Below are 20,340 nucleotides of genomic sequence, written 5' to 3' on the forward strand. Positions count from 1 at the left end.
TAAAACCGGATGTCAATTCTCATCCATCCATTCTGGTCGCTATATGGCTTTATTTATTTATTTATTTTTAATCCACGCGTCACGCACGCACTCGTGTGGGTTAGCAAACTCAGCACCACGACATTGCAGATACACGAGGGGGACATTATGTGACATTTTCACGGTTTGTCGCGACGCTCGTGGAGTGACGCCACGCCACGAACATGGAGGGATGCGGAGGTTAAAGAGGTTGAGGAGATTAGAATGTGGCTGCCGGAGTGCCTCTGCGCCACCCTCCTGAGCCGCTGCTAAACGCGGCCCGGGTTTCAGCATCCTTCCATCCCCGACTTCATGCCTTGCTTGCAGGATGGGGACTAGTTTCTCCAACCTGGCAGCCTTCCAATCCCTGCACATCGTCATGCTAGGCTTGGACTCCGCGGGCAAAACCACCGTGCTCTACCGGCTCCGGTTCAACGAGTTCGTCAACACGGTACCCACCATCGGCTTCAACACGGAGAAGATCCGGCTGGGCGGCGCGGGCACATCCAGGGGCATCAGCTGCCACTTCTGGGACGTCGGCGGCCAAGAGAAGCTTCGCCCCCTGTGGAAACCCTACAGCCGCTGCACGGACGGCATCGTGTACGTGGTGGATTCGGTGGACGCCGAGAGGCTGGAGGAGGCCCGGACCGAGCTGCACAAGATCACCCGCTTCTCCGAGAACCACGGAACCCCGCTGCTGGTCATCGCCAACAAGCAGGACCTGCCGCGGGCCCTGGACGTGGCGGACATCGAGCGGCAGCTGGCCCTGTCCGAGCTGAGCCCGTCCACGCCGTACCACGTCCAGCCCGCCTGCGCCATCATCGGCGAGGGTCTGCACGAGGGCATGGGCAAATTGCACGAGATGATCGTCAAGAGGAGGAAATCGCTCAAGCAGAAGAAGAAGAGGCAATGAGGGAAGCAATAATATTCATTTTACATGACATCATGGGACACATTGCAAGTCTCTGTATATGATCATTGAGAATATTTAGAGACGCCAAAATAGCCCTCGGCTTAAATGCAAACGATTATTCAGTGCTTAACACATTTAGTGGACCATGCACCTGTCATGAAAACAAGAAAGTTGTTGAATTTGAGGTGGCTCAATGGGCCACCAACTACTAAAACTTCTAACTACTAAAACAGTAGTAGCATTATTTGACATCTTAAGTCATGCTAAAATAGAAAAAACAGCCAATGAGCTCAATGCAAATAATTATTTCAAGGGTTCTGTGCATACTTATGAGACAACCTGTGACGAAATCAGCATTGGAGAGCATCCAGCTTAATGGAGCGCTAAAAAACAAAAAACAAAAAAACAACTAGACTACACTCTATATTTTGGTTAGAGATTCTGCAGTGAATCAATCATTACCGAAACTGTTTATGAAAAAAGATACTCTATAAAAAGTGATCTAACAGCAGCATAGCAAATGACTAAAAACATATAATAAAATACACAATATGAAACCATTACACATAATAGTATTTTTGAGCAATAAAGTTGGATATTTTTTTTTTTTTTTGCATCCATAATTACGATTATTATTTACAACAAATCTGTGTAGCATTATTATATTTAGAGCAAATGTGGTATTAAAATGACATCAGGTGGCGGTCTATTACAATTTTTAAGCACTGCAAATCAATTTAACAATGTTTTGTTTGCAGGGAACACATTTCACCATCTCCCATTAAATTGACATGCATATATATATGCATGAGCAATCTTAAACATACAAGATGAACAGTGACTGCAAGCTTCTGGCCCTGTGGGAACATAAGCACCTCATTCATCCGTTGTGGATGTCAGATTCTGTTGTTAAGAAAGTGGCGATGATGTCAAGGTCATGAAGCCTTTAAAAAAAAAAAAAAAAAAAAAAAAACACGAATGTGGACTTCCCACAAGGAATGAATGGAAGGAGGCCCGGAGGCCTTTAAACTTGAATGACTGTTATCGTAGCATCTCGCGAAAGCTGATTTTTAAGTGCCATACTTTCAATCAGTGAGACATTTGCACTTTTGCTGGCGGAGTTGTCATTTAATTCCACCTCATCTCTTCCAAATGTAACCAACAAGTAGCAGAAGATGCTGCATGCAAGCTAAAGATGCACGGTGGCTGATGATGTGCCAAATAATTTTAATGTCTTCTCTTCAGCATTGCAGCGTGAGCTAAGTTTTAGACCAAGGTTGTCCAAACTGCAGTAGTATGACAATATTTCTCTTTACAATCGTGAATAAAGATAATCAAATTTCAGAAGTCAAACTATTTTCCTCCCCTTTCTTCTCTGTGTCAAGATTCAATTTGAGAACGCATCCTCAAGTAACTGCCTTAAAATTGTTATCTTAATACAGATTTGTGTTTGTTTTGATTATGAATGTGCAACTGTGCTTAGTGCAGGGGCGGATCTATTCTAGTGGAATACAGACCCCAAATACAGACAAATTAAAAATGATTTAAACACTAGTAATGTATACATATGAAGAATAAATAAATGATTGGTTTAAGAAAAAGTTTGGACACCCCTGGTTTACACTTTTAACTCACATCTTGTTAGTTGGAAATGTTGCTCAGTATGTTACTATTTAGACTGAGGAATTCTAAAATCTTTCCGCTACCCTGCTAACTTTCAGATTGTGAAGCCTTTTGCATTAACTTAATATGCCTAAAATTCAGTTATTAATCCACGATGTAGGCTGGATAATTGATGTAATTACCCATACATATTTTACTGGATATCAGTGAGTAATAAGTGTCTTGTTGCTACCTGGATTTAAACAAAAAACAGATTGTTTTTGCTCTGAACTCACAGTTGAATGTCACATGTCCACGCAGCCAAACAGCCAATCAAAATCTGGACTGGTGATTCCCATGTTGTAATGCAGGAAATTACACTTCAAAGTTGATTTAATATAATGGTCAGCAAAACCAAATGTGCTTCGAGATGGCAGAATGCATTAAACAAATATTTTGGGAATAAAATGCTTTATAACTGACTGTGTTAGTTCATGCTAAACAATCCGATCTATTGCAATACTCACCAAGTTGCCCCCTCGACGCAAACTTGGAGAAGCGGAATGGATGCATGGAAGTCAAACCTTCTGGCCCTGATCGGTTTCCTCAGACACGGCAGTTTATATCAAATTAGAGGCACAGGACGGGGCCAGACATTGTTGATTTATCATGGATGGTTCTCAGGAAAAAAAAAAAAGTCTGGGAGAGTGACATGCAAAATCACTTAAAAATTATACAGTATATGCTTTAAATCAAACATTCCTGCAGGGTGCTATGAATAAATATAGTTCTCTTAGACCTTTGTTCGCAGGAGATTGTTGAATGTCGTGGTCTACTCTTTTCATATACATTATATATATATATATATATATATATATATAAAATTGAGAACCCCCCACTTTAATTATCATTATTATTTATTTATTTGTTTGACAGCTAACTTATTTAGTTCTTTGGCAGATAGGGAAAAGAGGTGTCAAATGCAAGAAGATAATTATTTATATATTTAAGTTGGGTAATAACTGAAGTTATCCCTCCCACTTCTGATATGATGGGTCCGCCCCTACTTCAGAAGTCTGCACTGGTGCCCCATGTTACAGTATTTAACTCAGAGGTAAAAACAGCAAGGAGCATTCCCACATTGAAAATCAACTCAAACATTTCTAGTGGGAAAATGTCTGCTGGTGCGGAAGGAGACACTTTGTGCTTCTTTGTCAATGGAAAAAAGGTAGGTTTGTCAATTCAATTCAAGTTTTTATTTAACTCTTTTAAAAAAATAAGTAAAAAATGAAAGGGGGACAGAAAGAAGTAAAACTTGTGATATTTGCCCTTGATCAACACCAAATAAATGGCAGCAAGGCGTTTTCAACGTAACAATTTTACAAATTAATTCGATTTTGTGTTGTGTTAGATATAGAAAAAAAAATCAATGAATTGTATAACAATAACAAAGCATTCTTGCTCAATGATTTATTTACTTATGTAAAAACGGCTACGGTTTGGGATACCTTAGATTTAATGTATTCTATATGCGCTTTCCATGTTGCATATTCATCAACAATAATAACTAGAAAGTAGAAACTTAATTGTCCACTTTTTTGTTGCAGTGTAGGTGTGTTGTTAGCAATGTTCTGCTTTACTTGTACAATCTAAAGAGTTGTAATTCAAGAGGAGTTTATCTTCTTTTGACCCTATTACGAGCATAAGTTCTGCACAATATTAGGAAGGTGTACTTCTAATTCATGGCCACAATAATTAACAATTTTACTTCTCTGTCAATCAATATTAGTTTTGTAAATGCATTGGTTGGGCAGGTGTAGCCTCAAGTTAAAGTTACAAATGTAGATGCATGGGGAATTTAAAACATGTACATAGCAGTACAGTCGGTTGAAATTCTTTCATGTCAGCTCAACTCAAATTTATTTAGAGGACTTTAAAAACCACCAAGTCTCATGATGAGTCACAAGAGAAAGAATACAACAATTTTAAGATGAGTTCTAAAAATGGACAGAGAGGGGGCTTGCCCAGCATTTAGTGGGAGGTCATTCCAAAGAGAGGTTACGTGATTTTTCTTTTTTTGAGGTCATGTCAATAATCAAACTGTGAAACTGTGAATAGTTCACTTTATCCAGCTTCCTCCCACAGTTGTAGTACATACAGTAAGTGTGTACAAATATTACATGAAAAATGCACAAATATTAGAAATATGTGAAAGACAAATCATTCAAACTAAATGATTAACAAAAATATGACAAAAAATACAAATCAGCCAAGAATACAAAAGACAAAAATATTCAATATTATAAGCTACAAAAATATTGGCAAAAATTATAAAAAAAAATATTCACTGAAAGTACACACAGTAGAAAAAAAATACTAAATTATTTGACAAAAACTCCTAAATTAGCTGCCATGTTTTAACAGATAACACTTTTTCTCAGAAATATATTCACAGTACTTACATTGCATAGTTACATTTAACTTGGGGGGCTGTCAATAATTTCTTTTCAGAGGTTTGTGCATATATGCACCAGGGATGTAATGACATCCAAACATCACGATACAATATTATCACGATACGATAATTATCATGATATTGTGGGGAGGAATATTGTAAAAAAAAAAAAAAGAGCTCATGCTAAAAACACACACACACACACACACACACACACACACGCACACACACACACACACACACACACACACACACACACACTACATTGTGCTTTTGTACATAACAGCAATGAAAAATATTATAAGAATATTATAAATATTATATATAAAAATCTATAAATGTAAGATATATAAAAACATTTGAGGAACTTACTTGCTAATTGAGTTCCTCCACATATTGACTCTCTTCAAAAGCATATTATGACGATCATCTGACGATTAGCATAGATTTTAAACATAGAAGGGCCAAAACGCCCCTAATAAAAATTAAATTGCACTAAAAAAGTAGCCATCAGAGGGTGCTACCTTGCACAAATGGAAATTAACCTAACTTTGAACTTGAACAGATGTGTTGCTTTTAAATATTGTGAACGTGACGACGACAATATTGTGGCAGTTTTAATATCACAATATCACAATATTGCCCTTACCGTTACATCCCTAGCATGCACAGCTAAACAGTATATTTACTTGATTTGGTTATCAATACCAAAGGAGTACTATAAACAATAAGTACAATTGACAAAAACGGCAGATAGCATCTGTCATGCCTTTTCTCCCCGTCCAAGAGGTTGAATTGTTGCAATTGTTGTAGTATGAAAGTGACTTGTTGTTGTGCAATCAACAGGTGACCGAGCAACATGTTGATCCTGAAATGACCCTACTGTCCTTCCTCAGACAGAAGCGTATCCTTCACCGCCCATGCACAAACTAGATTACTGTATGCAATAAAATTGTTCATGTTATAAATCTTGTGATTGTCTTCCACATGTTAATGATTATTGCAACTTGACCATGACGGGAAGTGAGGTTAACTGGGACCAAATACGGTTGCGGTGGAGGAGGCTGCGGGGCCTGCACAGTGATGGTCTCACGCTATCGACCTGCCAACAAAACCATTTTGTATCCTTTAAAATGAAACTCTCTTCCACTACATTTGCTCTTAATATAGCCAAAGAACATTTGGTTCATTATTTAGGTTCTGACGGGTGATATGATTTGCTATCCGCACACTGAATACTGGTAGTCAATATTTGTTAACTGCAGCGTGGACTTGATGTGGATTAAGGTAAACCATTCCAAAAGAGGACAAAGGTGAAATGGAATGGTTGCTTGCCAAACTCAATCAACTCCTCAAGTGCAGACTTTGAACATGTCATCTCACTTTAATAGTACTTTAACAGAGTCAGAAAAGTAGGCTTGAAGGAAAAAGGATAATGTACAAAAATAATAGGGTAGAATGACAGATAAAACTACTGAATGCAATTTCTGTGGATGTGGATGAAGCTGAACTGGAATGCTGATTACTGTAATTAGATTTTTGAAATGTATCATGTGAGACATGGCGTTGGAATGGTTTGAATTGGCCAAGACAAGTGGAAGGAGGCAATTAGTATGTAAAATATATCTTGGAGATTTTAGTGTAAAACTAAATGAGCATTTTATCTATGCAAAGTGCAAAGTGGGGACTTTTCTGCATGTGGGAAAACATTTTATTGAACATCTCATTAATAGGGTTTCTTTGGGTGTAACATGTTCATTTGTGGAATTTGTAAACTATTACCAGATATCCTGAATTTGGTGGCTATTTTCAAGTTGGAATGGTTTCGGTGGCTAATTGGAAGGATTGTTGAAAATTGTTAGAATGATGATAATTTTTTTGGGTGTAGAATAACATACAGTATATGTGTGAATTTTATTCAGCAGTGACACAATTAATGATTTCTTTTCTAATTTAAATCACTCACACAAATGGAAACTTTATGACAGTGGTGTCCAACCTAAGGTCAGAGGACTGTTTGTGGTCTGCTGTTTTACTGGGCAGCATGAAAATTTGAGGGTATTAAAAAAGAGGTGGTGTTGTGACAACCACCATGGGTGTTGCCACATTTACCTTTAAAAGTAATCAGATTACAGATTACTCTACTAAATTAGAATACTAGTAACTTTATTAGTTACATTCAGCAGTTGCATCAGGCATGTAAACTCATTCACTCCCAGCCATTTTCACTGAAGCAACCCCCTTTGCTCCCGGCTGTTTTACTGGATTTTGACCGATTTTGCAAGGCCCACAGAATATTCATTCTATTGCTATAAAACATGGAACCTACCAAGAGAAAGAATAGAGTCTCTTCTTTCATCAGGAAAAAATGATATTTATATCTATTTCCGTTTTGCAGCAATTAGCATTAGAATATAGCTAAGTTTAATCATTATTCACAAACATGTTGAACACACTGGGAAAAAGACCTTGTTGCAACATGGCCCTGGCTGTTGTCTTATACTTTACTGCCACCTGCTGGCCGTTTTCTGTAATAACTACCATTGCTTTAAGCGACCTCTTCATGTTAGAAGCTGTATCAAAGCCTTCTGTATTCTCTAGCATAAAAAAAACATGAATAAAAAAACGTATAAATACATTTTTGGTAGTGAAAGACAAAGTATTAAAACATATTGATATGTTTTGGGGTTTGAATGAGTTAAGCAGTAACACAATACAGTAAGCCCTAATTTACACTTTTCTGTATGAGGCCCCCTGCGAAAAAAAGCTGAAGCACCTTTACAATCGCATCAAGTCATTACTCTGCCAACGCCTGCCTGCTTCCACTCTGCCAGCTTCATGGAGCCGCCATCACCACAGTGGAAGGCATCGGTAGCACTAAAACCAGGATCCACCCGGTCCAGGTCAGGCCTCGATACCTCACCATGTGATAACTTAATGCACACTCATAATTACACCTATTTGTTGCAGATTAGACTTAGTATAGGGTACAGATCATCCATGAACTTGCTAAACTGTAAAAAAAACAAACAAATGGCAATTGTGAAAATGCACCAAAATTGTATAGAAAGATAGGTGCTTTTGAAATTATTCACTCATTCCTTAATCTTGAATCACTGTTAGTCTATTGACAATAAAAAAAAAAAAAAAAAAAAAAAAAATATATATATATATATATAATATATATATATATATATATATATATATATATATATATATATATATATATATATATATATATATATATATATAAAATTTAGCTTTTTTTATTAACCAAAGTGTAATTGCAAAAAGTTCTAGCAAAGCACAAAGTGTTGTAATGTTTAGCTAAACTTATATTTATTACCCCTGGGCGTTATCTTATTTTGAAATGACTTGGTCAGAAGCATCAAAAAGCCCAAAACAGGTCACAATAATGCCTAAGGGTTCACCACAACTCAGGAATTTGTCTTGTGCCCCCTCCAAAAAAATACTGCAAAAACAGAACATAACTGTTTCTGATCAGCGCCATGTATCTTTTTTTTTGTGACAATTGAATGTTCACTACTTCTCTAGATGCATTGTGGAATACATCGGTGGCAGTATGTATGTATGTATGGTGCAGAGATGGGGAAATTAAATGATTTGGCGCAATTTTTCATCAGCACTGCTAGGAGGCACATCAGACCACACAATGCCATTTGAAATATAGATAAAATAAGTCCCTGCTTGTGAATTGCAAATATTTGCGTATAAATCACATATATTTAAATGAATTGCGAAAATTTGACTTTTTTTTTGTAAACCCCAAATATGCTTTAAAAAATGTTGATAAATTTCCAATATGTGTTCACAACAAAAAACAGTAATAGAAGAAACATATTAAAAATTTCCCTTGCAAAAAAAATTTGAAAAAAAAAGTGGGCTCTTTTTAAGAAGCTGTTCCACCAGTAGCTAGAAATTCTTAGTTTGAGTAAATGAAGTTCCTCAACTCATTACAGGTAGGCGAATTTGTGAATGCACAGATTGACAGTCACATCCAGTTATTTTGCTTATTTTTAGCTTAGTTTGCCATCAACACCGCATGATGTGTTTCCAGGAGCGGATAGCGAAGGCGCACGGCTCACAATGTGGCTTCTGCACGCCGGGTATGGTGATGTCCATGTACACCCTCCTTCGGAACAACCCTCAGCCCAGCCTGGAGGACATCACTCAGGCACTAGCCGGTATTTCTTGACTGGCATTGTTGAAATATCTTGTGCTAAACATGTTTCATTTGACTTTTGCCCTCATGGTTCAGGTAATCTGTGCCGCTGCACTGGCTATCGTGCAATCATTGATGGCTGCAGGACTTTCTGTCAGGTATGTCGGCTACCGTCCACTTGAATTAATAGCAATTTTTATTTATTTATTTTTTTTGTTAAACATTGAAACCGAGAAAGTGCTTCATCCAAGCAGGAGGCCAACTGCTGTCAACTCAATGGAGGCGCAAACTGTGGCAGCGAGAAAGAAAAAAATGTCAGTTGAACTGGTGATCTTTTGATGATTTCTTTTCATAACATTTCACATGAATAACTGTTTGAAAATTTTTCTCATGGAAAAACGTCATTGAAATCCCTTGAAGCTAGTGTGGTAAATTCTTTAGTCATCCATGTCATGTTTTACAGGAAAGTCCTTTGTTGTTTGATAAGTCCGGGTTCCTACCCTTGGACCAAACACAAGACCTGATCTTTCCCCCAGAACTGATCGTAAGTTCGCACACAAAGAGTTCCATTTAACATGTACAAAGTGGGGCAGCACAGTGGAGAGTGGTTAGCTCGTCTGCTTCACAGTCTAGAAGTCCCATATCAGAATCTCCGCTTGAGTGGAGTTTGTATGCTCTCCCCATGGTTGCATAGGTTTCCTCCAGGTTCTCTGGCTTCCTCGCACATTTTAAAATCATCCTGTGTACCCTGCCTCCCTCATAAAATCAGCTGGATATACCGCTCAACAAAATTATAACAGCAACACTTTTGCTTTTGCTCCCATTTTTTTATGAGATGAACTCAAAGACCTAAAAGTTCTCCCAAATACACAATATCACCATTTCTCTCAAATATTGTTTACAAACCAGTCTAAATCTTTGATAGTGAGCACTTCTCCTTTGCCGAGATAATACATCCCACCTCACAGGTGTGCCATATCAAGATACTGATTAGATACCATGATTAGTGCACAGATGTGCCTTAGACTGCTCACAATAAAAGGCCACTCTGAAAGGTGCAGTTTTTTGTTGTTGTTTTTTTTTTTTTGTTTGTTTGTTTTTTGGGTCTGGGGACTTAGAAAATGGTGAGAAAACCGTGGTTTACTGAGTCCCCAGGACACCACCCAACACCAAATAAAACAAAACTCCACCTTTCAGAGTGGCCTTTTTTGTGGGCAGTCTAAGAACCACTTGTCTAAGGCACACCTGTGCACTAATCATGGTGTCATAAATCATAATCTGCATCTTGATATCGTACACCTGTGAGGTGGGATGGATTATTTCGGCAAAGGAGAAGTGCTCACTATAACAGATTTAGACTGGTTTATGAACAATGTTTTAAAGAAATGGTGATATTGTGTATGTGGAAGAAGTTTTTGATCTTTGAGTTCATCGCATAAAAATGGGAGCTAAAACAAAAGTGTTGCGTTTATGTTTTTGTTGCGGACATGTAAAGAATGATGGGCCTCTCATTTGGCCTGCTATATTCTTGTCCCCAGCTGATGGCGGAGTCTTCCAGCCCGCAGACCCTCACCTTTCGTGGGGAGAGGGTCACATGCGTGTCCCCAGTCTTGCTGGAGGAGCTGGTCCACTTGAAGACCAGCCACCCAGAGGCTCCACTGATCATGGGGAACACTAAAATAGGTCAAAATTAATATAACGTCTTCTGATGATTCAACGAGGTTAAGAAAAATCTGGTGAGCATGTGCTGACTTCTGTAGTCTTTTTTTTAAAGGCCCAGATGTTAAATTTAAGGGCGTTGTGCATCCATTGATGATATCTCCCATCCGAGTCTTGGAGCTGTTTGAGGTGACCGAGACGACACACGGTGGGTGATTAGACTTTGCTCTGACAGCTGATGATTGTTCACGTCACTAGTTCTTGGTTTCCTGCAGGTGTTTGGGTGGGAACAGGCTTCACCCTCTCCGAGGTCAGGGCTATTTTGAAGAAGATGTGCTGCCAGTTTCCAGAGGAGAAGACAGAGCTGTTCAGAGCGCTGATCCAGCAGTTGGGGAATGTGGGGAGCCAACAGATCCGTAATGTTGCCGTAAGTAGGCTATAATACCTTTCACTCCCATAAATATTCAGGGGGTCACTGAAGAATAAGAACCATGTGACAAATGTTTTGCTTAGACTCTTGGAGGAAACATCATGAGTGCATATCCAAACTCAGACCTGAACCCAATTCTGGCTGCTGGGAATTGCAGCGTGAGCACCATCTGCTGTGGTGAGATTCTGCCAACTGGAACTTTGGACACTTTAGGTGATCTGTGCTGGCTCAGGCTGACATGTTTCCTTTTGTCCCTCACCAGGAGGACGGCGAGAGGTTCCTCTCAATCAGGATTTTTTTGTGAGCTTTGGAAAAACGGTTCTGAAGCCAGAGGAAATTGTTGTCTCTGTGCTGATCCCTTTTTCCAGAAAGGTGCAAATGTTTCCTGTTGTGAATACCTAAAAAGTAGACACATTGAAATCCATATAAATATATGGTCCCATGCGATGTTTGTACTTCAGGGGGAGCTTGTTCGAGCATTTCGCCAGGCTCCAAGGAAGGAGAGTGCCTTTGCCACAATAACAACCGGGATGCGAGTGTTTTTCTCCGAAGGATTCAGAGTAGTGGAGGATGTCAGTATATACTATGGCGGTGTAGGACCAACAACAGCCAAAGCCACCAAAACCTGCGCCGCTATTATTGCACGGTCAGCCATGTTTGATTTGGGAACAAAAGAATAAACAAGAATACCTTATTTATTCTTTCTAATTGTTTTCTGATGTTTTTTTTAAGATATTTGATCAGTTCACAAGCATTAAGCCCAAGTCCAACTAGACCTATTTTTTAGTTCTTGAGGGAGTTCAGTTCCACTTTTAAAACTGTGTTTATTTAATGGTGCAAATTTATGGATGTATCTTCTTCAGACCTTGGAATGATGAAACCCTTGGCCGAGCTTATGACATGCTGATGAAGGAATTCGACCTCCCTCCATCGATTCCGGGAGGAAAATCAGAATTTCGTCGCTCTCTGACTATTAGTTTCCTCTTCAAATTCTACCTAGAAGTCCTGCAGAGCCTCAGAAAGATGGTGACCGCTTGCCTCAAGGTCCTTCGGGCTTACATTGTGGAAGTTGTAAATAATAATCATCTGTTTGCAGAATGTGATTAAAGACGTTGTGGAGAAGATGGAACCACTGCCCAGAGGAATCCAATTGAGCAAGCAGGAGTTCCAGGTATGGCTTGGATATATGACCCAAAACAAAAGCATTGTCGAGGTATTGGAGTGGTTGAGCTGGGTTTCAATTCAACTGTGTAGAGATAAGATAGTTATGATGGGAATGACAGAGATAAAGAGCCAGCCAAACTGACAATTTATAATATATGTTTATTTTGCTTTTTAAGAAAAACAGGTAAAGTGTCATGAAATTTCACAGCAATAAGCTTTTCAGGAGATTTTACACTGATCGTACACCTATATATATATATATATATATATATATATATATATATATATATATATATATACACATTTTTAAAAAAATATATGCATGTGTTAATTAATTACAAGGAAGATATATAAACAAAACCCTCCCGCAAAATTTGATCTGTTATCGTTCATGGCTTTTAGGCTTTGCTCAAGAGCTATTTCGGAATCTAAACAATGCTTAGCATTCACTTTTATGACAGCTGTTATTACATTTCTTGGAATAATAATTATAATTTTCACAACAAATGCACCAAGTATTTTGTACTTGGATTAATTAATGCAACCCAATTCTGGAATACTAGCCAGTTCTAGTTCCATGGCAGATGTTCATACCTTCCCTTTCTCTTGGCCATATAACTGTAAAACGATGGATACCTATTTTTCAGCATGTATCTGATGGCCAAAGCGACCAGGACCCCGTGGGCCGCCCCGTCATCCATAGCTCCGCCATAAGCCAGGCTACGGGCGAGGCAATTTACTGCGATGACCTCCCTAAGACAGATGGCGAACTTTTCTTGGCTCTGGTCACCAGCTCACGGGCGCATGCAAAGATCACGTGAGGAAAACAATCCTGGGCATTATCCCATCTTACTTCTGCTTCACACAGTTTTGTCTTCTTTATTTATTTTTTTAAAGGAATGTGGACGTGAGTAATGCGCTGCTACTTCCAGGTGTTTTTGACGTCATCACCGCAAAAGATATTCCTGGGAAAAAAACTCGTGTCATTTCAGGTTATGATGAAGAATTGCTGGCTCAGACACAGGTAAATAACAGGTGCCCATAGGCGTACTGGACAATCGGCGGTTTCAGTTTGAGAATGAGTGCATTAAGCGTTTGAATCAAAACATGCCAGAAATACGCATAAAATTTGTCAGCTGATGTCCTTGAACATCATTTTGCTTAAAACTTAAATTGATTTGCTTTCATGGAGGGCTAAGTAAATCAAAACATATTAACATTTAAAAGGCTTTAATAAAATAATTTGGTCTTCTTCAAATAAACGCTCTTGCTTGCATTCCATTTTGATTTTGTATGCAATACGCTTGTTATATGCAGGCCAGACATTTGCCATTTGCTCACAAAAACAGGCTTCCTTGAAAAATGATGGCTACTTCCCTACATGTTCAGATACTGCTTCTCTGTGTGCGTCCAGGTGTCATGCATCGGTCAGATAGTGTGTGCTGTCTTGGCGGACACGAGAGCCCATGCCAAAAGAGGTGCATCAGCGGTGAACATCAGCTTTGAAGACTTGCCAGAACCCATTTTTACTATTGAGGTGTGTTTACAGTAACCTCTTTCGAAAGCATTACAGCATCTATTCGTCGGTGTGTCTGAGACAAGTGGTCCGTCCCATTCTGAAACAGGACGCCATCAAGAGGTCATCCTACTTCGAGCCAAAGAGGAAGATTGAGAGAGGAAATGTGGAAGAGGCCTTCAAAGGCATTGATCTGGTTCATGAAGGTAAGAAGCGTTCAACATCTGAATGTTCTGAATGTCAACCTTTGGATTTTTTGTTCAGGGATGATCCGTATCGGCGGCCAGGAGCATTTCTACATGGAGACTCAGAGCATGTTGGTTATACCAGTGGGAGAGCAGGCAGAGTTTAAAATTTTTGCATCTTCTCAGGCACCGACATCAGTTCAGGTACTTTGAATCTGTCTGCCGTGCATTTCCTCCCTCACGACATCAACTCATATTTCCTGTCTTTAGATCGCTGTCTCCGAGACGTTGGCCATCCCAGCCAACCGAGTTAGCTGTCATGTCAAGAGACTGGGTGGAGGATTTGGTGGGAAAGTCGTTAAAACCACCATATTGGCTTGTATCACTTCTCTAGCTGCGTGGAAGTAGGTCTTCCTACATCAAAAACATACCAAAAATTTAAGTAAATAAGTCAAGAACGTCACCAAAAAATGGTTTGATGTTTTCCTCTTAGGAGTAATCGTCCGGTCCGCTGCGTTCTGGAACGAGGTGAGGACATGCTGATCACTGGTGGACGACATCCAGCTCTGGGAAAGTACAAGGTATTGGACACATTTGTTCGAAACTGCAGACTTGAGAAGTTCAGCTGCTGTGTAAGCAAGGATGTTTGTTTCAGGTTGGCTTCCAGAAAGATGGAAGGATCCTGGCGGCAGATTTCCAAATTTGGACAAATGCTGGCAACACAGTTGATGAATCCATATTTGTACGTAGCATTAGTACACTCCTAGTAAACCAATTTCTACAAAGCAGTTTAATACATCTTAGTTTAGTGAAGTTTATATTCGCAGATTTGACAATAGTCATTTTCAGAAGAAAAAGGTACCAAAAAAAGGATTAATACTGGTTGACAGAATATTCCGATAAGTGTGACAACAGGAATGGAGAAAAACACAAAATATGGCTTTAATTAAAGCTTGAATTCTTGTAATAAACTGACACGTCAACAAGGAAACAATGTTGGTTGTGAACATTCCTATTCATTGGGAATGTGTTGCCCTCCTATAATGTGCTAGTAATGTTTATGATAGAACAAGCTACGTAAATCAAGTTTCCAAACAGTGATGAAATGATCTCTACCTCTTTGTTGACAATGTTGCTTTGAATGCAATATTCAAATGAGCCAGAACCAGATGTTGCTGCTCTTGCAGGTAGTGGAGAAGATCCTGCTTCATCTGGATAACTCCTACAACATTCCAAATCTGCGTGGCCGAGCTGCCGCCTGCAGAACTAACCTGCCATCCAACACCTCCTTCAGAGGCTTTGGGGTGCCTCAGAGTGCCTGCATTGTAGAGAACATGATCAATGATGTGGGGCTCGTGCTAAAGTGTCCTGCAGATCAGGTCAAATACATTAAAATTGCTCGTTCATTGTTGTACCTTGACTTACGAGTTCCCCAATGTAGGCCTACAACTTTTTTGATTTACAAGCTGTCGCTCTTTTTTTTTTTTTTTTTTCTTCACTCTTATTCACCTGGTCTGCAGATATATAGTTGTAACAGTCTTCTCGTGTTTTATCATTAAAACCCATGTGTATCAGGATCATAATAGTTTGGGATTTTTCGCTTTTATTTAAAAAAAAAAAAAAAAGTGGTACAGATAAACTCCACATTTTAAAGCTGGATGGTTTAAATTGGTCAAAATATTTGGAAAATAGAGGAAAAAAAAAACTTTATTAATCACTTTTATTTTGAATGCTGCAAAATGGTAGGGAGGTGAGTATACGTTGAATACCTCAAAGTTGAAACATGGAGATTAGCAGTAATAAGAAAGATAATCTTAATTTTGTTTTGTTTTTTATTTTGGAAAAAAAAATCAGATAGTCATGAGCTAAACAGTTGGAATGGTTGGAATCGGTCAAAAAATGTGCAAATTATAGGGTAAAACTAAATCTTAATGTTGGACTTGTTTTCAAAATTGAACAATTTTGTAGTAGGGATGAACCGAACTGTTTAAAGTTCGAACGGTTTGAATCAGTCAAAAAAAAAAAAAAAAAAGTGAAAATAAAGGAGAAAAAACAACAACAAAAATCTTAATTTTATTCGTGAAATTTTGAAAAACATTGAGGAACTGAAAAACATTGCGGAAATTAGAGGAGGAAAACTTTATTATTGGCTATTATTTTGAAATTTCGCAAAATTTTGTGGCAGGGATGACCTGAACAGTTTACTGATAGTCATATAATGTTGAAATAAGAGGGTAATTAAAAAAAATCTTTATTTTGGGCTTTTATTTTGAAATTTTAGAAAATTATAGAAATGAGTTCTTTTTAATTTTTTTTAATTTTTTTTATCACAACTTTTGGTGTGTTGAACGGATTAATGGCTTTTTCATTCCTTTCAATGGAAAATCCTAACTTTAAATGTGGGTCATTTGAGTTACAAGTATGCTCATAAAATAAATTAAATCTGTAAGTCAAGGTAATTGCAGTGTATATAACTGAAAGTTCTAAATAATGAATTGTTGATAGGTTCGGGAGATCAACATGTACAAAGGGCTGTCACTCACCCCCTACAAGGTGGAATTCAGCCCAGAGAACTTGCTACGTTGCTGGGACGAATGTAAGGCCAAGTCAGACTTCTGTGGTCGCCGCGTTGCTGTGGACACGTTCAACCAGCAGAACCGCTGGAAAAAGAGGGGGCTTTCCATCATCCCCATCAAATATGGCATAGGCTTTACGGAGGGTTTCATGAATCAGGTAAGTTGTTTGTGTTGCTGTGTTGTCTTCCAAAAAAATGTGGACTATGTTCTGTGTACTGTATTTAGGCTGCTGCTCTAGTGAACATCTATCAGGATGGAACTGTTCTGGTAGCTCATGGTGGAGCAGAAATGGGTCAAGGAGTCCATACCAAAATGCAACAGGTAGGGAGTTGATGGCTCAACAGCAGAAATTTCGGATATAATCTCATATGCTTGTTTGCGGGCAGGTGGCGAGCCGGGAACTTCACATTCCAACGTCAAAAATATACATCAATGAAACCAGCACCAGCACAGTTCCCAACACGTTTCTCACTGCTGCCTCCTTTGGCACCGATTCCAATGGCATGGCTGTTAAGGTCTAGTAGCTTTTCCTATTTCTTTTATTCGTTACTTTGAAAAACTAACACACCTAGGGTCAAATTTAGCAAAGGTTTGCACATGCAAAAAAAAAAAAAAAAACTTATATATGAGTTAATTTTGACACTAAATACCTCATCTTTTGTATTCTGTAATGTAATATCCGCTAAGGATGTATTTCTGATAAACCTTTTTTAATGTAGAGGAAATTTTATTTTTAATGCACAGCCTTGCAATTATTTTGTTTTTAACTTTTAACTACAGGTCAAGTCAATTCATCTTTATGTTAAAATAAAGAACATCCTGTTCATTTTTAATGGCTGATTCACATCTCAGTTCGATTTACCACTGATTCGTGCAGAGCCCTAGAACATATATTTTATGTTTGAGGGCTTTATATATTATTTTTATATTTTATTATGTCTTTCTTTAGAAAGCCTGTCAGACACTTTACCAGCGACTGCAGCCAATCCGACAGAAGAACCCGAAAGGAACTTGGGAGAGTTGGGTGGGATAAGATGTTAATGTTAATGTCATTGAGGCAGTCTGTATCACACAGATAAAAACTTCAAAGTACTTTCTTGACTTTCTCTGCAGGTCAGTGAGGCCGTTATGGAGAGGATCAGTTTGTCTGCTACCGGATTTCACAGGTGAGCCTCCAATATATCATCCATTTTTAAAGACACACAACAGTACAGTACATGTACACGATGTCTACACAAAATCTTATAGCGGGATACAATATGTGAGCACTGAGCACATACATACAAAGTATCAGATAAACTGTAACATCGCTCAGATAAAGTGAAAATAATTGGTTTGTAGTAATTGTAATAGTTCATTGCCCTAGGGGTGGCAATATCTACTTTCAGCGCTGCTAGCTAGCCCATCATGGCACCAGCTGCTAGCAGGTTGGGACCTAGCGAGGATTCCCTAAGTAGGGTACAGGAAGTGAATACTTCAGGGTTTTTTTTTTTTTTTTTTTTTTTGCTTTAGTCTACTGGAAACTGTGTTACAATGCAAGGTATGGGGTAAATTCCCACGAGTTTAAAACAAATAAATCCGTATTCAGCTCCAATATGTATGGAAAGTAGAACTTGTTGGGACTGTTTGATTGGTCCTTCTGTCCAGAAATGACACTTTTACAAGAATAGTTTATTTCTTTACAGTAGTTTGTCTTTTGTTTTATAAAGTTAGGCCTGCAGTGCTATTTTTCTGCATTATGTCACAAAAAAAAAAGATTTTTGATGGCCTGAAACAAATTGATGGCATTTTAATGTATTTCAATGTGGAAATAAGATTCCAAGTCATTTGAATTAGTCGGGGTCACAGTCCAATACACATCAAACAACTATGTATTCGAACATATTGCCTTCTGTGTCTACAGGGGTGCGGACAGCCACATGGACTGGGACAAGATGGAGGGTCAGCCCTACCCTTACTACACGAATGGGGTCTGCTGTAGTGAGGTGGAGGTGGACTGCCTAACAGGAGACTACAGGGTCCGTTCAGCACCGAGTGTCAGTCTGTTGCTATGTAGCAGACACTCTCATGTTGTTGTTGTTTTTTTTCCTCCCGAGTAGACTGTGAGGACAAACATTGTGGTCGATGTTGGCCAAAGTTTGAACCCATCCGTGGACATTGGCCAGGTGAGCCTGCCCGAGACTTTAGGAAACCCGGACCGGCCTGTTGTTTTTCCTTAAAGATTAGGCTTAATGCAATTTATTGCAGTATGTAAAAATGGCAATCATTTGTTGCAAATTGTCTCATACAGATTGAAGGCGCATTCATGCAAGGTTTGGGTCTGTTCACAATGGAGGAGTTAAAGTTTTCCCCTGATGGCCTCCTGTACACTCGCGGTCCATCTCAGTACAAGATCCCTGCTGTGTGCGATATGCCACTGAGCTTTAACATCCATCTCCTCTCTGACTCCTACAATCCCCATGCTATCTACTCCTCCAAGGTCAGAGGTCACGCTGGACAGGTAAATGCTTATAGGTGAACTGTCTGTGCTTTCATTCCCTTTCTGTTATCTCTTCAGGGTATCGGCGAACCCATCCTGTTTTTGGGCAGCTCAGTGTTCTTTGCAATTAAAGATGCTGTTGCAGCAGCACGCAAAGAAGTCGGCCTTACAGGTCCATTTTCATTGGACAGCCCAGCTACTGCGGAGAGGATTTGCCTTGCGTGTGCATCGCCCTTAACCCAGGGGTGAAGCTGTCTTCTTAATATACAGGGTGATTAAAACAACTACTTCAAATCATTGTATTTGTTGTGTTTGTTCTTTAATAAATGAGAATTTAATCTGTATTTTTTTTTTGTTTCAGTATCAAAACAAGATGAAAAAACATCTGTCATTATTTTTTGTACTGTTTTCAATAATGATGTCTACTTTTTTTTTTTTTTTTTTTTTTTTTTTACTTTCAGAATTAAGACAATGAAACAGGATGTTTCCAAACCTAGGCCATAAAAGTTGCAAACTCTCTGATTATTAGAACATGTACTCTGCTACTTCTCTGTTAATTGTGACTAGTTAAAAGTTATATGCTGTTTTCTCACTTCAACATGATACAAATAAAAATGTTATTTTCCTCTTAATTGGTGAAACTTCTTTGTTTTGAAAGAGCTTACTACATCAACATGATCGATGCTGTGTGCCAGCCTAAATCCAATAGCTTCTAGCATTCAAATATTTGTCCCCAAATGTATACAGGCCTACATGTGACATTTATTTTTTTTCTTCAGGGCTATCACTGCAATAAAATTTACATGCCTTACATACACACTATGTAACACAATTGTTAATATTACAGTAACAAGAAAATACCAAGTAACAATTATGTAAAACATTAAAGTCAAAACATGCAAAACAAATGATGGGGGGGAAAACAATAACATTCACATTACAAACAAAGATATATCTACCTTTCTGTTATTATATGAAGAGACCTGAAGTAAGTATTAATTTAAATCAAAAGTAGTTTGAATAATGGAGCTGATTTTAGAAATTTACATTACACGATGGATGGGAAACTTTCTCAACAAAATATTAATAGTGGCCTACTGAACCACAGTATATTTATTTATCTATTTTAGTTATTATTTATGTATGTATGTATGTATGTA

The 20,340-nt window shown here is 38.5% G+C and overlaps 2 protein-coding genes across 3 annotated transcripts; both read left to right on the top strand.

Moving 5' to 3' along the window:
- Positions 1-47: 47 nt before the first annotated feature.
- Positions 48-3,015, top strand: arl4ca (ADP-ribosylation factor-like 4Ca). Its single transcript, XM_077513067.1, has one exon. The coding sequence runs from the start codon at positions 347-349 to the stop codon at positions 929-931; it is 585 nt and encodes a 194-aa protein (XP_077369193.1). The 5' UTR covers positions 48-346; the 3' UTR covers positions 932-3,015.
- Positions 3,016-5,609: 2,594 nt separating this feature from the next.
- On the top strand, positions 5,610-19,724 carry aox6 (aldehyde oxidase 6). 2 transcript variants are annotated; one of them, XM_077513069.1, is made up of 34 exons: positions 5,610-5,892; positions 6,013-6,109; positions 7,783-7,891; positions 9,067-9,193; positions 9,268-9,329; positions 9,426-9,485; positions 9,635-9,715; positions 10,710-10,854; positions 10,946-11,038; positions 11,106-11,257; positions 11,344-11,437; positions 11,523-11,632; positions 11,722-11,906; positions 12,124-12,286; positions 12,357-12,431; positions 13,072-13,241; positions 13,322-13,448; positions 13,839-13,961; positions 14,050-14,146; positions 14,205-14,329; positions 14,396-14,529; positions 14,619-14,706; positions 14,781-14,867; positions 15,313-15,504; positions 16,631-16,858; positions 16,927-17,022; positions 17,088-17,216; positions 17,651-17,725; positions 17,815-17,867; positions 18,605-18,719; positions 18,801-18,866; positions 18,992-19,180; positions 19,259-19,451; positions 19,542-19,724. In XM_077513069.1, exons 1-33 carry the CDS (start codon positions 5,862-5,864, stop codon positions 19,427-19,429), a joined length of 3,849 nt encoding a protein of 1,282 aa, XP_077369195.1. In that variant the 5' UTR covers positions 5,610-5,861; the 3' UTR covers positions 19,430-19,451; positions 19,542-19,724. The 2 variants fall into 2 exon arrangements, with proteins under 2 accessions (XP_077369195.1, XP_077369194.1); XM_077513068.1 differs by having other exon boundaries at positions 19,259-19,724.
- The last annotated feature ends 616 nt before the right edge of the window (positions 19,725-20,340 follow it).

This window comes from Festucalex cinctus, chromosome 2 (assembly GCF_051991245.1).
Source record: "Festucalex cinctus isolate MCC-2025b chromosome 2, RoL_Fcin_1.0, whole genome shotgun sequence".
NCBI lineage: Eukaryota > Metazoa > Chordata > Actinopteri > Syngnathiformes > Syngnathidae > Festucalex > Festucalex cinctus.

Bases quoted from the DNA above. Each gene is read 5' to 3' on its own strand.
- arl4ca (XM_077513067.1), top strand. From the start codon at position 347: ATGGGGACTAGTTTCTCCAACCTGGCAGCCTTCCAATCCCTGCACATC.
- aox6 (XM_077513068.1), top strand. From the start codon at position 5,862: ATGACCCTACTGTCCTTCCTCAGACAGAAGC. The intron at 5,893-6,012 runs GTATCCTTCACC...CATGACGGGAAG, and splicing joins GTCCTTCCTCAGACAGAAGC to TGAGGTTAACTGGGACCAAA. The intron at 17,217-17,650 runs GTCTAGTAGCTT...GTCTTTCTTTAG, and splicing joins CCAATGGCATGGCTGTTAAG to AAAGCCTGTCAGACACTTTA.